Here is an 18,778-nt window from a genome sequence, read left to right as displayed (position 1 = left end):
AGTGTGTGACCAGGAATAACATTTGCCAGTGTGTGAGCTTGAATAGGAAAACATATCTGTGCCCACCTGAGCATTAGTTAAAGTGACAATGGCAACAGATGCCCCAGCAGGACGTGTTCTGGCAGTCTTCCTGGACAGGGCAGAGCCAGACCTGCAGGTCACCAGCCCTATAGCAATGCCTATGTCTAGGACTATAAATGGCTCCTGAAGGCCTGATAACCATCCCTCCAAAAGGAATGTCAGTCTGCTTTCCTGACTACACCTAACATTCACTATGCTTTGAAGATAAAGCACAATAACTCACCTGCTGCCTAATGCAGCAGAACTTTATCTAAGGACAGTAAGTGTAATCCTTTGGAGATCAATCCCAGATGATTGTGGGCTATTATTTTAGATCCAGAAGAGGTAAAATTCACAGGCCATGTTATGGCAGGGAAGGAGACACTCGGGTTAATTCTTTTTCTAGTCTTTCTTCCTGCAAAGATTTCACCTGCTGTGTGATCCCAACATGAGAAACAGGGCCAACTTTCAGACTTGACTATCAAAAACAAAGTCAGCCCTATATAACTATCCCCCTTTCCTCCTACTCTTCTTTCACTGGGCACTCAGAGACACCAAAACTTCTGCCAAAGACAAAAGTGGCAGCAGTAAAAGTCTGCTTATCTCATCTTCAGAACTGGGTGAACTAATTAACAACTCTCAACAGAGGAGACAGGTGCCCTTCTCCCAGGCTTTGATGGTTATCCAGAGAGGGAGAAGCCATCCAAGTGTGGGCCTGAGACAGCAAGCAGTGAGTGCTGTGAAGGAGGATACACTCATCTGCAGGGAAATACGGCAGTAGATGTTTCAAGGATCAGGTTGCGCACAGTTGATGAGGAGTGCACAGTTGAGCTGGACTTGGACAGAGCTGTCCAGTAGTTTATGAGATGTTGTTCAGGACTGGCAAAGTGTCACAGCTGACACAATATTATTCAAGCAGGATAATTTACTAGGATTGCAATTTTCATCATACTCTTTCATGAGGCTCTAACAGAGCAAATGTCATATTCACCATGGTAAGACACCCTTGTCAAGGGCTACCTCTAGCAGCAGCCAGAGCTTAGAGTCATGACTAATCTTTGAGATTCCTGGAAATACTGTTTTGACCACTCTTAGGTTACATGGCTAATACATATTCTTCAATTTGTTGTTATGTACTTGCTAAATTAGTATCTAAGTAGCATCCTTTTCACTGATCCACACATGCATGCTTTCTTTCCCCTTCTCATACATATCAGCTCAAATGACACTATTGCGTTCCAAAACCCAGACTGCTGCACATTTTCAAGCCCAGTGTGTGTTTCACAGCCTTACACTAGTTCCCCTACACAGAGTGGCCCTGCCCTGATCTTAAACACACCTCTGCAGAGGATTAATTTTTCTGCTGGGATTTTCTCAAGTACCTGGTCCTAAAAAAACCCCTAGATAAAAACATCAGTGATAGCATTGATATTATTAAGAGGACTCTGCCACTCCATTAATATTTTTATTTCAAGACTCCAAAGTGCTACGTTTATTATGCTCCACAAATCTCTGATGAGATGGGTCCGTTTTATTCCTGTTTTGAAGATACAGGAAAAGATGACAAGACATTGCCGATCCAAGTGGTAGTTTCCCAGGAATTCTGGCAAGCCCAGTCTCTCGCTCTAACCATTATACAACATTTCTTCATCTTAGAGCTATAAGGCTGCACGGACTTTCATAAACTTATTAATCTTTCAAAGCTCTGCACTACAGACCAAGAAGTCCAGGGAACAGATCATCCATCCTGTCAGAGAGCTGATAGACAATTTCAGCTCATAAGCTAAAAGAAAAGCAATTTTCTCTGCTTTCTAAATACAAAAAGAAAAGCAACTTTTTCTGCTTTCTAATTACAAAAAAAACCCCTAAAAAGTCCAAACACCTTTTTTTTTGACAGCTGACTTGGGGTTTTTTTGTCTTCTTATTCCGTTTCCACTATTGCAGTGCAGTTGGAAAAGTCTATTTCTGGACGAGTTTGTTACAATACACTGCTATATGCGTGAGGATGAAGGGAGAAAACCAAGGGGAAAGGGAAACACAGAAACAGGTTCTGACATCTAATCAGATCTGCTGTATTGATTTTGCAACTTTAGCTTTGGAGCAAATCAGAGAAACAGCCACATTACCATCCAGAATGTGCCGCTCCCCGGAGCGAGGCAGTTCCGGCGGAGCTCCCACTGCCGCACAAACAGGCCGGCCTGCATGCGCACACACGCGCACGGCCCCGTGGATGCGCACCCCTCCGGAGCCGCTCTCCGATGGGATGCGCGGGCTGGGGGAGGTGAGAGAAGCGCTCATCACGGAGGCTGCAGGAGCCGCACGATCCCCATTTCCAACAAGATGAGAATTCCAGAGCAAGCCACCGAACTAATGAGCTGCCCACGCTGGAAAGCTGTGTTTCAATTAACCACAGCAGCCCCTGCCGCACCCACATCCTTCCAGCAGCAGGAACAAGGCAGAGAGGGATAAACATGGACTGTGTTGTTTCTGGGTCTATTTTTTTGCACGAAGGGAAAGGGAGGAGGCTGTAAAAGGGATGAGGGCAATTCTTGCCCTACTTTCTTGGTTTGTAGCTTCTTTTTCATATTAATGGAAAGAGCAATGACAGCACTGAAACCAAAGTTGCCCGCTGACACACAGAACAGGCAGTGCCACCATAAAGTCCTTCCACATTTTCCAGGCAGGAGGAGACAGCTCAGGTGTACACTCAGCTTCAGCTAAGGGTACACGGAACTGATTGACAAGGGAAGGGGGCTGTTTGGGTGGGCTGGCACATGGACCATATGACCATTACTTGGGCAAGATCACAATAAAGCATTGCTTGGCCACGGGAAAATCTATAGGAAAAGTACGTTCAGTTACTCTTTACACAGAAGTTCATCACATCTTTGCTTTCTTGAGAGTCACATCAAAGTCTCTGCCCCAGACAGCTTCTGACTTGCACCTACCATTTTTCTTGTGTGGGGAGTCATGTCCTTCCCCTTCAGCCCAAGATTCAGGGCTGTGATGCCCCTCCAGACCACGCAGTAAGACTGAATTCATCCCAAGCTCAGCACTGCTACTCCCTCTGCAGGGGCAGCGAGGGTCAAGCGAGGTTCACACAGCTTTCAAAAAGCAACACCAAACCGGGGACACCAGCAGGTCTGATGGTTCTTCACTCTCAAGGGCAATTTTGAGACATGTCTCATCACCTCTTGATGTCACCAAAAGTTACCTTCCCTGCCATGTCCCTCCAAGCCCCATATGACTGAACCAGGCTGCCTTCCTGAAGAGCTCAAACCAAGCTGCACATTTACACCCTGCTTAAGGGAAGCTTCTCCACACATACTTACGTGCACAGAAATCTTCACACATTTCCCTATCCTATCCTGTAATCTAATCCTGACACGCTCCTGAATAGACAGAGATAATTTTAAAAGGGACTCTTCAAATACTCAAAGTGCCTGCAGGATTTCACACACCTCTGTTACTGCTGTGCTCCCAGCAGCTCACATCTGTGATCAGTGTGTCTGGTTGGTTTCAGCCAGGTTGTCTGCTCCGGTCTCACTTCTCTTACTCCTGGAGAGTGAGCCTGGAAGAAGTGTGGCAGCATGTCTAATGAGTGCTGCTGTGCTGTGTGTAAAGGGTCGTCAGTCACAGCCCAGAGGCAGCATGCCCAGGTGTAAATTAACCTGTTCCCTGCCTGCCCCACACCTGTCAGATCCGCGCTGCTCAGAGTACTCTGCAAGCATTCAGCAATCGTACCATACTAATGGGATGAGATCTGCAGGGAGAGCCAAGCTATTTTACCCAGCTGCCTTCCCCCAGTCTGATTTGAAATCTCTTAAGAGAAAGAGCACAGACTCCTGCATGTCAAAACACACCTCAATAGCTGTGGGAGCTAAGCAGGCACTCACTTCTCTGCAGGGAGAAACCACTGCAGGGAAAGGATGGAGATGTCACCCATTGCAGGATCGCACCCTCTGTGTTCACCTTTGTGTACAAATGCTGCCTTCAAGTGGGGCTGGGAGAACCACCCATAGCTGAAATCACCCCACACACTACACCTGCTAAGAATCAGTTTTCTGTTACTCACAGCCTGGTTGCATGAAAACCATTTGGGAGTATACATTCCCTGTTAGGTCTGCCTAGCACTGCTTTTCCAGGCAAAATGATTCAGGCATATCCAGGGGTAACTAAGTTGAAGAAAGGGTTGTGGTGTGGAAATGGCCTAAGTAACATTAATTTGCTACCTTTTGAGTGTTTGACTTTACAAACTACTAACATACCCTGAAGGTATTTTACACACATATAATGAATATAAACACACCTGGTGAAGCTGCACTCATCCCCTGACACAGAAATAGAAACCATTGTACACAAACACACACAACACCTCTCCACTTGCAACACGCTTGCCATATGGTACCCCGCCCTTAGCCTTGTGTAGCCTGACCAATTAAAAATAAACTATTCAAAGGTCCCCAGACAGAAGAGATGTGTCTTTTCAGCCCAGTAAGAAAGGTCAACCCTGCCTAGTCCCCAGGCTTTTGTGTATAAAAGCATTCAGGCAGGCACTCCAGCACTGTATGGTTGTACTCACACTGCACGTTGAGCTGCACCAGGGCTTCCCGGGGTCTGATGTTAAATCCATTGTACCTGGCTGTCTGACACTTATAGGTACCACTCATTTCTCGGCTCACGCTCTCCAGATGCAGCTTCCCATCGTATGTCTCCATGGTCATTGTCCCTGAAGGCATGGGAGTTTCCTTATCTACCCGGGACCAGATGATGGGTGGCTTCGGCTTTCCTCGAACCTCGCACTGCAGCTCGGCCCTGGAGCCTTCCCGCACAGTGATGGTGGACTGACCCTTAGGGACACTGATTGTTGGTGGCACTAAAAGGGAGATAAGAAGGGAATCATTTTATACCAGCTTTTCAGCAAGTAACAAACATTCTAGAGATGCTTCTGATTGAGTCACACCAACAACCCTGAACTCTAGAGGTTTCCACTTGACACGCTGCAACCCCTCTACAAACACACTGTCCAGGCAAGTTACCCTACAGGGTCTGGAGCTGCAGGGTACCAAGGAGGATCCCAGTTTTTCCAACAGTGCATCCCACTATCAATGGGAAGTGCCAGTTGTATTGGAGCCAACTCCAGGCTCCCATCCTTCTGTTTGCAAAACGCTATCCAGCTGCAGGGATAGCATCAAGGAACACAAAGCCAAAAGCCTCTTTGATCCATTTCTAAATTTCTGGTCAGTGAATTTCTCAAGGGGAACTGCAGTCTTTTGGCCAAGAAATAGAAGTTGTATCTGCTGAGGTATCTAGTCCCCTCATCCAGGTCAGACCAAAACCAAGACTTAAAGGATTAGTGCTTGTAGATCCCATCTCCAGCCTTCTCAGAGGTCCAAGATCCCTGTTTGTTCTTAAACCACAGCAAGGAGTCAGTTCTGTTAAGTGTCTTTGCTTATTTTACTTCTGTTGTGTATTTTACTTTTATTATTTATTTTGCTTTTGTTGGTGAATGCACTGTGAATTTCTCACACCAATAAACCATTTGAGTGAGAGATAGGTCCCAGCAACAATCACTCCTGCCTGGCATTCCTTCCAGGTTGGGAAGAGCTCACCCAGCAGAACTGCTGCCAAGCTGAGATTGGAGTTGGAGGCAGAGTAACACTCAAAGAAATATTCAGCTATGAACTGATAAACACAACTTTGCTGATCAACAAAGCTCAAAAGAAACCCAATGAATGCAGGGTACAGAGATGTCAGTAGGAAGAGGTTTGTTGTTCACATCCCCAATTCCTCCAAGAACCCAGGAAGGGGATTTTTGTGCTATACCACATGTAATATTGACAATTTATGTGTTAGACTTTAGAGTCAACAGCTCATATGAAGTAAATATGGCCATGATCTTTTCTGAAAGCTCCTGTTTCAGCCCTTCCACAGTGGCAACACTTGGATTGACACTTCCATAACTGCAAGGGCCATGTACTTCATTTCCATTTAAATCCAAATATAGGACTACAGAAGCTGTAACAAGCTGGTCTGACCAACATTTGCTCGATTCAGCTCCAGCAAAGGAGAGTGCGCTATGGTAATTGTACATATTACAGCCTGCAGCTCATTGTGAGCAAATTTAGGATGAATCCAGCCTAATCTCCCTCTGCAGTGACCTCCCTATGCAACAGGGAGGCCACATTTTCAATTTGCAGGTCTCCTGTGGGCTGGGGAATCTCATCACGCCCTGTCCTGCACGGTGCGAAGGGATGGCAGCAGTTTCAGTGCTGACGCTGCTGGTAGCCGCTCACCTGGCGAGCAGCAATTTTCTCCACAGGAAAAGTTGTAAATTGCATTTGAAGGGGTTTTTTTAATTAAAGCTTTCTCCTCTGAGCTGCTAGTGGAGGCAGCCACTTTGATGAGCTCAGGCTTTGCTCAGTGGGGAAACATGAAGCCACTGCTGCTGTCCTCTTGCTCTGATCCTGTGGTCTGGGGAAAACCTGGTGTTTTATGTAGGAACCACATGTTGGAGGTGGCCCATTGCTGTTTGTGGGGATGCTGCCCGTTGGATAGCCATGGCTGCTGCATGCAGGGCTGCTCCAGCAGGGATGGCTGTTTTCATTCCCTGGGACACAAAGTGGTCATGCTGGCCCAGGGTGCCAAAGAGAGGCTTCAAAATGCCCCAGGCTGCCCTCCTTCCCTTCCTCATTGGCAGCATACACACAAGCACATGGGACTCACTCTCCTCCAGACAGGCAACCTGTCACCACAGATACCTCCTTTAAGGCAGCAACTGGCTGGTGCTTGGACCAACACCTGCACTGACAGACACTGCCAAGCCTCTTGGTGGGATCATCCAGGGTCTCCCACCCCTTCACAGCCTCCTACCCTTGCAGTCTGAAACACAATTGCACTCTGCCATCTAGTGATCTTGGGCAAAAAGGATTGCTCCAGGTGGTATCAGCCACGCAAGTTTGGGAGAGCCAGTTTTGCACCAGGATTGGGGAGTTCCCCCAATTTTATTCCCTGTTGGGTTGGTGTCAGCTGGCATGGAGAGCTCCTACCTTCCATGGCTGCCCACAGAAATGAAGGACCATTCTTCAGTGTTCAGTAGATCCACTGCACGGTCAGGGCTCAGTCTCCAGGTTGCCAACAAGAACTGGAAGCAATTCTATTGGGAGCAGGCTGGCCCCAGTATTTCTAATGGGAGACAAGGGCTTCCCAAGGCATCAAAAGTAGTTGCAGCACTTTTTTTCTGGGGAGCTGAAGTGAGCATCATCCAGAATCAAGAGTGAGATCAGCCTGGCCTGTGGATCCAGCACAACCAGGGACTGCGAAGAAACCTTCTGTGAAGGTGCAGGTCAAAATCTGTGGGCAGCTGACTCCCCTGAGGAGTCTTCCATCAGATTACTAACCCAGAGCTTCTTTGTGCTGTACCCTCATGGTCCTGGAAAGGCTGCACAATGACATGGATATAATGGAGAGCACAGCTGGACCCACCACCTCCCCAGAAACAGAAAGACAGCCCTGAGACTCTATATTTTGGTCCCCAAAGTGACTGACAAATACTGACATATCGGTCCTGCCCTCACCAAGACACGGGGTGAAGCTTTGACCCTGATTTTAAGGGGGAAGGCATTTATAACACTGGGACTCCTACAAAGAGTGCCCAAGAGAGACTGCATTTGCAATCCAGTAAACATTAACTGCCTTCACAGAATTTGCTATGACAGATGACACCAGTACCCTGGACACAACTCTGAAGAAAGGTAAATTCCTCATAAGCAATGCCAAAGAGAAGAAACAGTAGCTTTCTTTCTCTTTTACTCCCCTCTAAGCAAAGAGACACTTGAAATTTGCTGAAATACCACCCCTTCTTCCTTCCTTCACAGCGAGGAGGTTTGTTTGAACAATCGCACTGTAAAGGTGTCTCTGTAGCTTTGACAGGAGTGCACTTCGGACTTTTCATAGGGAGAAAACATAAAGGAAGATCTGCTTGGTTACATAGCACATCTGACTGAGAAGTTGTAACTACTACCCATCTCCAGTCTCAGCCAAGTGCTTGCCTGAGGATGTAAGACCTTTCTCCACTGGCATTCAAGACACACATGTGAGGTTTTTAAAAAAAGCCAGAGGCATGGGGCTGTGGGGCAGCCAGTGATGCCAAACACTCCTCTGGGCTCCCCACCTGCCAGAGAGAGGCTCACCTGTCTCTGAGGAGATGTTCACCTCCACACTGAGGTCAGGAATGGGTGCTCCCTGGAAAGTAGCCACGCACAGGTAGGTGCCATAGTCACTGAATCTCAGGTCAATAATCTCCAAGCTGCAGGTCACGGGTGGGAGCTCGGGGTCATTGCGGGTGATGAGCAACCGGTCTGAGAACCTGGCTGGTTTCCCATTCTTGTACCAGGAATAGACAACCTTCTCCTGGGGAACAGCATCCACATGGCATGAGAGCTTCAAGTCCTGGCCTAACTGGATGGTCTCACTCTCTTTGATCACATCAGGGGTGATTTGGAACGTGGCATTCTTCATGGCTGAGATGAACAGAAGTGCAAAACTGGTTAGGGATAGCAAAGTGTCTTGGAGAGGACAGGAAAACTGTTCTTTGCTCCTCAGGAAGGCAACACTTCCATGCAAAATCTGCCCAAAGACCTCTCCCACTTATGTTCCCACAAAATGTCCCAAGGGACTCACATCTGGCAGTCTGGGATCATCCAGTTCAGGATAAGGCTACAGTCTAGGATGAAGCTGCAAGCAGTGCTTGCACAGCTGGGAGCAGAGAAACTTGCACAGGCACTTCTCCAGAATATTAATTACTACTAAATATCACATTCGCCCTCAGCTGTACAAGAACAGCCAGGAGGAATGCAATTCCCCTGCTCCCTGAAAACACATGCTCAGAGAAAAATGGCAACTTACAGCGCACCAGCAGGTTCACAATCTTCTTTGCCGGGTTCCCCACATTGTTGATGGCCGTGCAATTGTAGTAGCCTGAGTCCTCCACGCGGATCCTCCAGATGGTGAGGTTGCCTCCTTGCACAAGGCTATTGGGAGGCATTGGGCCAGGAGAGTGGGACCAAAGCACTTCTGGCTGTGGGTCACCACCCATCAGAGAGCACTGCATAGTGATGTTGTCACCAGGGTTGACCACCAGTGTCTCATTGACAGACAGCTTCAGAGCAGGTGGGGCTGGAAAAGCACATAGAGGGACACTTCAGAGCTTGAAAAAGACCCATCCACTTGCCTGTGCACAGATTCATACTTTTTATGACTTGTTCTTGGTGATGGCTGGTTTGAGTAGGGACAGCTGGCAGGATCTATGAATTGATTACAAATATGAGGTGTTTGTGAATCTAAAGCATGATCATTACCATGTCTTTGAGTGAGAACACTCTGCTCTTTTATGGCTAGGAAACAGAGCAGGCAGGACCTCACACCGCCCCAGAAAACACTCCACCGGTGCTTAGGACTGGGGCACAAAGTAGCTATGACATTTTATCAGTGCTCAGTGCAGGTGCTCTATGGCTTAGGATGCAGGTCAGAAGAAAAGCCTGATAAACCCACTCTGCACATATAGGGGTGGCAAACAGGCAACATTTGGCAGTGAAAAACCCAAGGCCTGAAGTTTCTTGACTCCTGATGCAAACAAATGCAGCCAGGCATAACAGCAATGGAAGCCTTTGCAGCCTTGATGGAGAGGTGAAGGAAAAAGGATAGGCTCAGAGGAGCCTGCTTGAACCCAACCACTGCTTGTGCTCAAGGACAGCTGGGGCAAAACCACTCCTCTCATTCGGAGTTTCCATCCCAAGAAGCAAGCTTTAGGGAAGGTCTGTCATTCAAAAAAGCTATCCTCAGCTATCCCGTGATATGCCTGTCTATCTTTCACACCCAACTAGACATCTTTGAGAGGCAAAGGCTTTGCCAAACACATAGTCCTTGTAGCTCGGAGACTGATATGGCAGTCCAGGACTTGTCTGCACCTTAACAGACCATGAACAGCAGCTCTGAACCTGCTCTTAATCTCCTTCACCTCCTCAGGTGTCTAATACACTTTTCTGTACACCTGGGGGCTATCACAATCACAGGGATTCTCCCTTCACATTCAGTTGAGCTGAGACTGATTCAAAGTGTCTAGACAATCTCTCCTTTGAATGCCTGGATACCCATTTTTTGGTTTCATTTTATTTCTGCACCCTTCTCACTACAGCCCCCTCCAGGAACCGATCCAAAATCCTTCCCTTTGTATTCTCTGTTTCATTCCATGAAAAGTCTTTCAAAGCCTCTATGAGCACTATCACTGGCTCTATCCAGGCAGAGCTGAGAAAGTAGCAGTCCCCAGCACAAAAGCATGGAGTATGTTTTAAGTAACAGCCATAATAATGCAAAATAAGACATTGTTCCATATTCATGAAGCCTGATTTAACAGCATCATTATTTCTGCCTCTTCTCTCCCTGGACCCTGTGTTAATGAGCTGTGCTGGATTTGTGTTGGATCTCTGAATTACGGCCCATACAAACAAGGCGAGGAGGACTCTTCTCTCCTCAGCACCAGTGCCATAATTTAGTAGCACAACTACTGCCGTGCTGGGATATTGCTTTGATGAACTGAATATAATGTCCTCCCTGGCCACTGCACATGCTATTTGTGTCAGAGGTGGCCAGCTATGCCTAAGGAAGAAGGTGGCTCTTCTGCTACTTGCACTGGCCATTTTGAGGCCCTTGAATTTTGGAAAAGGCCTCAGCCTGCAGTCAAAGAAACTTTGGCAGGTCTCTTTGCAGGAGTCTTGTAAATAGTGTGCAAGGGAGGGTTAATGCATATTAAATGCCAAAGGAAGGATTTGTACATCCTCACCAAGATCCAGGCAGTTTCAAGAGATACTATGAAGCCTAGAAACACAATAGCTCAACTCACCGTGGTTGGGCAGGACACATTCCTGTCACTAACTCGGTGTAGCTGACACCAAATAGCTGTTTCTGCCCTCGGACATTGAACTGGTCTCAGGTTCACAGTGCACAGAAAAACTGGCAGATGCAGCATCTTGCCTGGGAATCTCCACCATCCCTGTCAGAGACAGAGAAAGCCTGAGACCAGCCTATGTCCAGAGAGAAGGTGTCAGAGTTGGGGAGTACAAACCAGAGGTCCTGCAGGCTCTGGTTAAGATTTAGGGCTCTTGCAGATTTAGGGCTGGATGTGCACATATCTGAGCCACACTCATCTTGCCCAGCTCTGGGCAAGGCAACATGTTAAAAAGGTGACATGCTGGTCAGCATGCCTGAAGCACTGCATCAGGGCACGCTGTGCGTGCAGGCGTGAAGGAGGCAGGAAAACTGCAAATCTGCCACCTGCACAGCTCCAGGCAGCAAGCTCCCATGACATCCCCCAAAATGGAGCCTTGGCTGTGGCAGCCTGCATGGGTTACCACTCCCCACTCCCACTCCTGTCAGCAGACAGAGGTTAACAGACTGCAGACATTGTTATGCAGGAGATGATTCTCATTTATTTGTAACCTGTGGCAATTCCTTTTGTTCTTGGCTCAGAAAACCTGCTGGCAGAGTCTGCCGAGCAGCGAGGGGACCATTAAAAACAAAGAATCGCTTTCAATTCCCTTTGAAGTCCAATTTGCTGCAGTAAAACTGCAGGAGAATTAACCAGCTGGGCTGCTTAATATTGCAGAAATTGAGAAAAGGGGAAAAGTCAGGCTGACCCTGTTGGAGCAGGTGATGGCAGCCTGGTTCTGAGCTGGTTGTGTGGCTCTGTGCACCCAACCTGCTGCTCTGGAGCCAGGCAACAGCAGCAGAACAGAGGAGGAACAGGGACATCTTCTTCCCACTAAGGCTGCAGACACAGAACCCATTCCCTGCTGCAAGGCCCAAGCTGCTGAATAGAGCTTGGGAGAAGTCCATCTCCTTACTGGAGACTACGATCTGCCCAAAGGACGCTGAGGAGCCAGCTGAGGAACAGCAAACGAGCTGAGGAGATTACCCTGGCCTGACCTGATCTGACCCACCAATACACCTCAAGGTCTGTAGTGCTTGGAACTATAAATATTTATGAGAGAGAAATTTCCAAGCATTTCAGCACCCTTTGGGCCCTTCTCAGTTGCAAAGGCAAAGGCATCTTGAGCAAAGCTGCTCAGGATTCTGGGCACAGCCAAGCCCAGAGAAGCTGTGAAAGCGTAAGTGCAAGGGGAACAGAAAAGACCTAGGCAAAAAATGAGAGAATTAAAAAAAATCATTTAAATATTTCCTCATCTGTGCACAATGCTACCTACAGGGCAAGTAACCCATATAATATTTCGTGTTAAATATAGTCATGCTATTTAACACAAACCCTGCTCACACTGCAATGCCAGTTTCATTTTCACTGCCAACTTTTAATACAATTTGCTAAGAACACATTTTCCATGGCCCCTTTGAACTTGCAGGGGCAGGCTCCACTGTAACTAGGTATAAATATGCATCTATAATTAAAAAAACAGGGAAAAAAACCACCCCTAGACAGATGTGCTTAAGAAGCTGGTGTAAATTAAACCATATTGCTGACTTCTCACCGGGTACAACCTGAAAATACATTTTCCCCATTCACTTAGTAAAGGGGCTGGATTGAAATGAAGAGTAGTTTCCTTGTGCTTGGGCTGGCAGGGGGAGTGGACATGAAGAGGAATTTGATTTTCCAACTCTTCAAAGGTAAAGGCACAGAGGGAAGAAGAGCTGTATAATATCCCTTTCTTCATCATGAACAGAAGATAAGTTTTTAAAGGGAATATTTCAACATTTGCTACACTCTCATCCTGAGAGAAATTCAGCTAATAGGGTGAGTTGTTCAAGACATGTTCAGAGATCTTACTACAAAGAGAATACTTTTTTCTGACATTAGCTATAATTCACTTTCTTAAGCTCATTATTTTGCTTCTTCCTACATAAAATAAGGCAACTATTGTTCAGCACCTTGGAACTCAAGTCAGATCAATAAACATAATTTAAACAGTTTCAACAGTATCCCGTCAACAGTTAACAACATCAAAAAAAGTTCTGTTTCCGCTGCACAAAGATGACACAAGGGATGCAAACTGCTTTGTGTTACATTAGAGAGGTGAATAATTCAAACAACTACAATGCCTTTCTCTCTGATCATGGAATACCCCAGGGCTGGAAGCAATTTCCTGACATTTACTTATTATTTGCAAATATTCAACACACATGGGGGCTTTGCAGGTGAGGATTTTTTATTGTGTGGTTTTGGTTTAGGTTTTTTTAATGGACAGGTTGCAATCAAGTCCTTGCCAGTATTTGATACATGACACTCAGTTATCAATCACTTATTGCAAATCAAGCAAGCAGCACCAAACTGAATATGCTCACAACAGGAAGTGCTCTCAGGCACTGCCAGTATTAATATGAGTGTAAAATTTATTTATTGGGAAGGCACTGGAGAAGTATGCCTTCAACAAACACCAGCACCAGAAGAGCCCATTGCCTGGGAGGTGCTTAGAGCACAGCCTGGCAAATCAGGCTGGAGTCACACAAGGATTAATTATTTGTAGGAACTGCTGCAGCACTGCCCTGCTCTAGACTGTATCAAATCTATTTTTAAAGTCACTTAGAATTATAAATAAATAAAACAGAGTATGAATTAGAAGCTACATAGTGCTTCAACACCTACACATAGTCTGTTTTAATGATCTCATGGCAGTCCTGGCCAAGGCAGTGGCTATATGCAGTGCTACAAGAAACTAGAGCAGCCCTGGTCACAAGACTTCTGTGTGAAGGATCTGTAGTCCCAGCAGCCATGTAAATGAGGTTGAGGTGCTGCAGGCCCTGGGCAGAGCGCTGTGTTATCCTCCTGGAGGAGTAATGGTTGTTGAGCAGGTGAAGGGTCAGAGTGCTGCAGGGACCCTTCATGTCCCCTCTCACCTGTGGTGTTTGTGAGCTGGAAGGTGATGGATTTGTCAGGGATACTGCAGACATTGCGGACAGACACCTGGCATGTGTAGCTGGCATAATCCTGAGGTCGAAGGTTCTTCAGCTTCAGGACTTTGGTTTCACCCTGGGATTTGGGGAAAATCGGGGCAAAAAAAGACACAGGTGTACAAAGCAGAGATCATCATTCCAAGTCCATATCCTATCCCAAAGTTTACAGATTACCAGCAGCTCCCACGAAAACTTCAGGGAACTGTGCAGATTTCAAGTCCCCCCAGCTCTGTATAAAGGAGACACAAAATGTTTGCAATGGTCTTTTCACCTCCAGGGTTTCTCAAAACACCCAGCAACTGACTGACACAACCTGAAAGCACTGCCAAACAGGTCTGGGCATAATTTCTCATCAACTACTGCCAGAAACATCTTGTAGAACATGACAAATCTTAACCAGCCCAGAACAGACCCTGAGATCTAACTCTGAGATGTCGGTAGGAACCCAAGGGAAGTCACTCGGGACTCAACATTGCCAAACCAAAGCAAATCAGAGCAGATTGGGGCATTAATACTGGCCTAAATATGACAAGTTCACAGTTATGCTGTAGAAATCTGCAATACAGGAGGAAAAAAAATTCAGAGAAATACTCAGAGAACTTCCAAAACTTTCTGATCCCTCTTATCCAGATTCTAATCTCATTTATGCTGATGTAAATCCAGAGTGACTGCAGAGAATTTGATAGACTTTTCTCATTCTAAGGTAACAAATAACATCACTGCCTGCACTCCATTAGTTACTGGCTTGTTATAGAAACAGAATCAAGTTGTTACATTAACGATAGACATGTTCTGTAGATTTTTATTTATGGAATGCAGCAAGCTCTGAGCTGCATCCTATGGTTTGCACACTCTGCAACCCATATGTCTTCCACTGATGGCTTTTTGCTGTTGTTCTCCTTGTGTTTGTCTGAATCTCTTTTGGAGAAACCATTCCATAGCTGCCTGCAAGTGTGAGGAGGTGTCAGCATGGCAAATCCTCCTGAGGACAACCTCGAAAGACTGGACAATGAGCAGAGACAATATGCAGAGAACAAGGATGTGAAGTGAGTGAATTAGAAAGTCCTGCCCCTGATAATTGTTGCTATGCCACACAAATCATGGCATTTACGATATGCTTGTCATCTACTTACTTACAGGGTCACATGTATCCTGTGTACTGATTAGTAAATTTGGGTATATGTGTATAAACCTTCAGAGCAAATAAGTTTTTAAAAGCTTGAACAGTGAAGTCTTCACCTCATTTTTAATGTAAAAGCTTATTCAAACCTGACACTGATAAAGGTTCATCTCTAAGACAACACTGCAAACTCCAGCGATGGGTACTTTGTTAAACATTCCAGAAAGATTTTCCCCTTCCAACAGTGTTGCAGAGGTGTGCTTTTGTTAACTTCAACTCTCACCAACTCAAACTTAGAGGCTTATGCTGGTGTTAAGGAGAGGACTGCAAGGGCATGCCTGTCTGAGCACAGCAGTCCCAACACCCTCTTTCAGAGCTGGGAATGACCCATCATATTGGGAGCATTGCCTGACAGGAGCTGCAGCATGCTGGGTCATTTAAACATTAATGCTGCAACATGGTAAATTTTTGCCAGATGCCTTATTTAGCTAGAGAAAATATCCCAAGTCCTAAGACATCCTCTCTTTAAGCAATGTCTCCTGTTAATTACACTGAGCCTAGTGAAAACTGGAAGAACCCATGGTGGCTTTCTCTAAGGCCAGGGATGTCCTAGTTGGGAGCCACATAGCACACAGACAAAGCTGTCTTCAGGGCCAAACAGCAGCGCTGACCTACAGCGTTTCTGCAAATCTGCCACTAACCTGCAGCTCTCTCCTCCCTCCTCATCCCCCTGAACATTTCCATTTGGATGCCCATTTCCATGACCTACAGAGGCAGCGTGTTTCAATAAAACATGAACATGACTACATTAACTTAAAGGTGGCCTGGGGCATTGCTCAGAAATCAAATCCAGCCAGAATGTGCTCTGGGCCCAGCTTTGGGAATGCAGGAATGTGCTTGGGATAAAACAGGTGCCCTGGGGAGCTGCCCCTTCAGCCCTCCCTTCCCACCCATCGCTGCCATGTGTTCCCTAGCAGCCTTGCTGGAAGTACTGGGGCTGATTAGCATCTAAAGGACATTCAGATCCTGAGCTCAGCTTAGGGTAACATGCCCAGAGTGCCCTGGCAAAAGAAAAGTTCCCTTCCATCTCCCATTGCATTGGCAGGCTAATTACTGTGAAGAAAGTAGTGTGTAGAGGGGAAATCTGGTTGTGCAGGGCAAGTCCAACACAGGCAAGCAGAAGAAGGAGAAATTATGTGGACACCTTGTCACAGGACAACAGTCACAGAGTGCCCAGGCAGTTGGGCTCCCCATTACTTGTGGCCATTAAGAAAAGCTCGTGGATCCCACAGCAATACCTGCCATTTGCTCACACTGCTGCTAAACAGGAAGCCCTTCGCTGATATACAGAGCCTGGGCACTCAATTAAGAAAAAAAATTAGTGATGGGAGATAGAGGAAATCCAATCTTGGGATTCTTTGCTTGGATTTTAGTCTCAGCCATCCAACAGCTGCATAACCTCATTAGGGGAGCAGTGTCACTGCTCTCAGGGACAGTGACAAAAAGGGAAAGGTCCTCCTAGGCTGTCACACTCCCTCCTACTGCTCAACTCCTCTTGTACCCTGTGAATTTGCATGCAGAAGGAAGGTCTACTGGCCCTTCTGGAGGCAGTGCTCCTTGCAGCGGCCTGCACCCTCTCCCCAGCATCATAATCCATGCAGGGAAGGAAACACCATCCACTACAGTGCCCTGCATCAGCAAGACACTCAACACAAGTTGGCAGAGGTTTGCTTATTTTCACCTGTGTGTAAAGGGGTTCATAGATGTCCACACCATTGTCCTGACTGTGAGAAAGTGTCTCTGCTCCCCGTTTCCAGATGAAGCGAGCTGGTGGGTTGGAGTTGACCGTGCAGCGGAGGAAGACGGTCTTCTCCTGGTAGAAGCTGCCACGTACGTCACTGATGGTCTGGTGAACGGTGAGAACAGGCCCATCTAGATCTGGAAGGGAGGTAAGGAGGGTCGCAGCCATTGTTAGCAAAGCTTGGTCTGCATGTACAGCCTGCAGAGCAGATGATGCTCCAGGTACCACTGAGGAGAGGGAAAGATCCCACATGTTTGGCTGATGACAACTGCTGATTTAAGAGTTGATCTGAGGGCAGGTAATACAACCAGTATCTAAAGGGAACAAACAGGAGAAGCCAGAATTCCCCCGCTCCCCACATAAACCTTCAGAGAATAGAAAGCAGTCTCTGGTTTGCAGATCCCTACGCAGTCCCCAAAAAAACACCTGCCTGCCATGTGTCTCAGAGCAGTGGGGTGCCTCACATTCCTGAATGGCGAAAATCACTACTCTCTACTTCAGTGAGAGTTCAGAAGGATCCCAGGAAGCTCTGTTCCATCGTAATTCTCCATTTTCTGGTTCCCAAATCCCTCCTGAAATCATGGGGCTAAGCTCATCGCTGTGAGATGTCCATACAAACGACATGACAAACCTTCAAGACAAAGAATGAAAGTAAGAAATCAGGACAAGATCAAGGAGCTGAGTTGGAAAGTCATCTAGACAGAGCAAATCTCTTGGGGAGTCATGGGAAGATGAGATGCAAAACACTGTAATAGGTATGTATAATTTCTCTCTTTTCCTATTAAATATCCTCTGTGTATTTTCTTCAAAGTCTGTATTGACTGTCCTTCTTCAGCAGCTTCTACTCACTGCAGCTCCATTACCCCTCCCTAAACTGATCAGATTCTTTTGTTTTCTCCCTTTACAAAAGATGCTCCTTTCAATTCCCTTATTGTACCTGCACCAGACACGCAGCCACCATGACTGAATCAATGGTTATCAGTGGCTACACTTGCAAGGACAGAAGCAATAGCCCTGCAGGGAGAGGATTTTCTCCATCCACACAGAGCATACTGCCCCTCTACAGTTGCCCACCTGCTGAAAAGGGATGATTTTCTCAGAAGTTGCAGCAGGTATCAATTTTCAACATCACCGTAGCATGGGGGAAACCTCAGAGGCAGTGGATCTTTCTCCTCACAGAACCACTTTGAGACTGAGGTTAAATGTAAAGATCCCTTTTGACAAGTGTTGGGGTTTTGGGAGTTCCCCTTCTCTTTTCTTTCTCCTCTTGAGGAATTTTTCCCATATATTTTGCCGGGGCGACAAATTGCTGGGTGCTTGGGAGAAACAAAAGATCTGGCCACAGCGGGAGGGGTCCAACGGGCTACTCCCTTTCACCTGGGTGTGTGGGCGGTTGTTCTCAGAGTTAGGACAGAGAGAGAGGCTGCCATCCTGGTGGAGGGAATTCGTCAGCACTGCAGGCTTCTGCTTTTTCGGCTGCCTTCCTTCTACCGTGAGTGGAGCTTGCTCACTGGAGCGGCTGTTGCACCGGGACCCTAACACCCCACCTTACTAAAAGAGGAATCTTTTCACCATCTGCTTGGGTGCCTCAGGGAGAAACCCTGGGACCCTAAGCCCGCCTTTCCCTGCCCCGCAGGGAGCCGAGCTGCAGCTGCCCTGTCCCCAATATTGCTTTGAGCCTTCGCTACATCGTAGCCCCACACGCCCTGCCTGCAGAGACCTCCCAGGGTTCCCGCTGCAGCTCTGGAGTTTGATCCATCTCGTCTGCCATCCAGGATTTGTGCTTGTCCCTGCCGTTCCAGTCTGCCATTCCAGCCTGCTGTTCCTGAGGGTCCGGG

At 46.9% G+C, this 18,778-nt stretch overlaps 1 protein-coding gene across 3 annotated transcripts in view; it reads right to left on the bottom strand.

Moving 5' to 3' along the window:
* The window catches only part of MDGA1 (MAM domain containing glycosylphosphatidylinositol anchor 1), a 145,154-nt gene that overhangs the window by 69,661 nt on the left and 56,715 nt on the right, over positions 1 to 18,778 (bottom strand). For all 3 annotated transcript variants that reach the window (XM_017742361.1, XM_017742360.1, XM_008639832.2), the window contains 5 exons: positions 16,881 to 17,077; positions 13,963 to 14,095; positions 8,968 to 9,237; positions 8,253 to 8,582; positions 4,643 to 4,936 (listed from right to left, as the gene is read on the bottom strand). In XM_017742361.1, coding sequence (XP_017597850.1) covers positions 4,643 to 4,936; positions 8,253 to 8,582; positions 8,968 to 9,237; positions 13,963 to 14,095; positions 16,881 to 17,077 — 1,224 coding nt within the window. The remainder of the gene's footprint in view (positions 1 to 4,642; positions 4,937 to 8,252; positions 8,583 to 8,967; positions 9,238 to 13,962; positions 14,096 to 16,880; positions 17,078 to 18,778) is intronic.

The sequence above is a fragment of the Corvus brachyrhynchos genome, unplaced genomic scaffold, assembly GCF_000691975.1.
Source record: "Corvus brachyrhynchos isolate BGI_N302 unplaced genomic scaffold, ASM69197v1 scaffold188, whole genome shotgun sequence".
Lineage (NCBI taxonomy): Eukaryota > Metazoa > Chordata > Aves > Passeriformes > Corvidae > Corvus > Corvus brachyrhynchos.
This window is presented reverse-complemented; position numbering and strand designations above follow the sequence as displayed.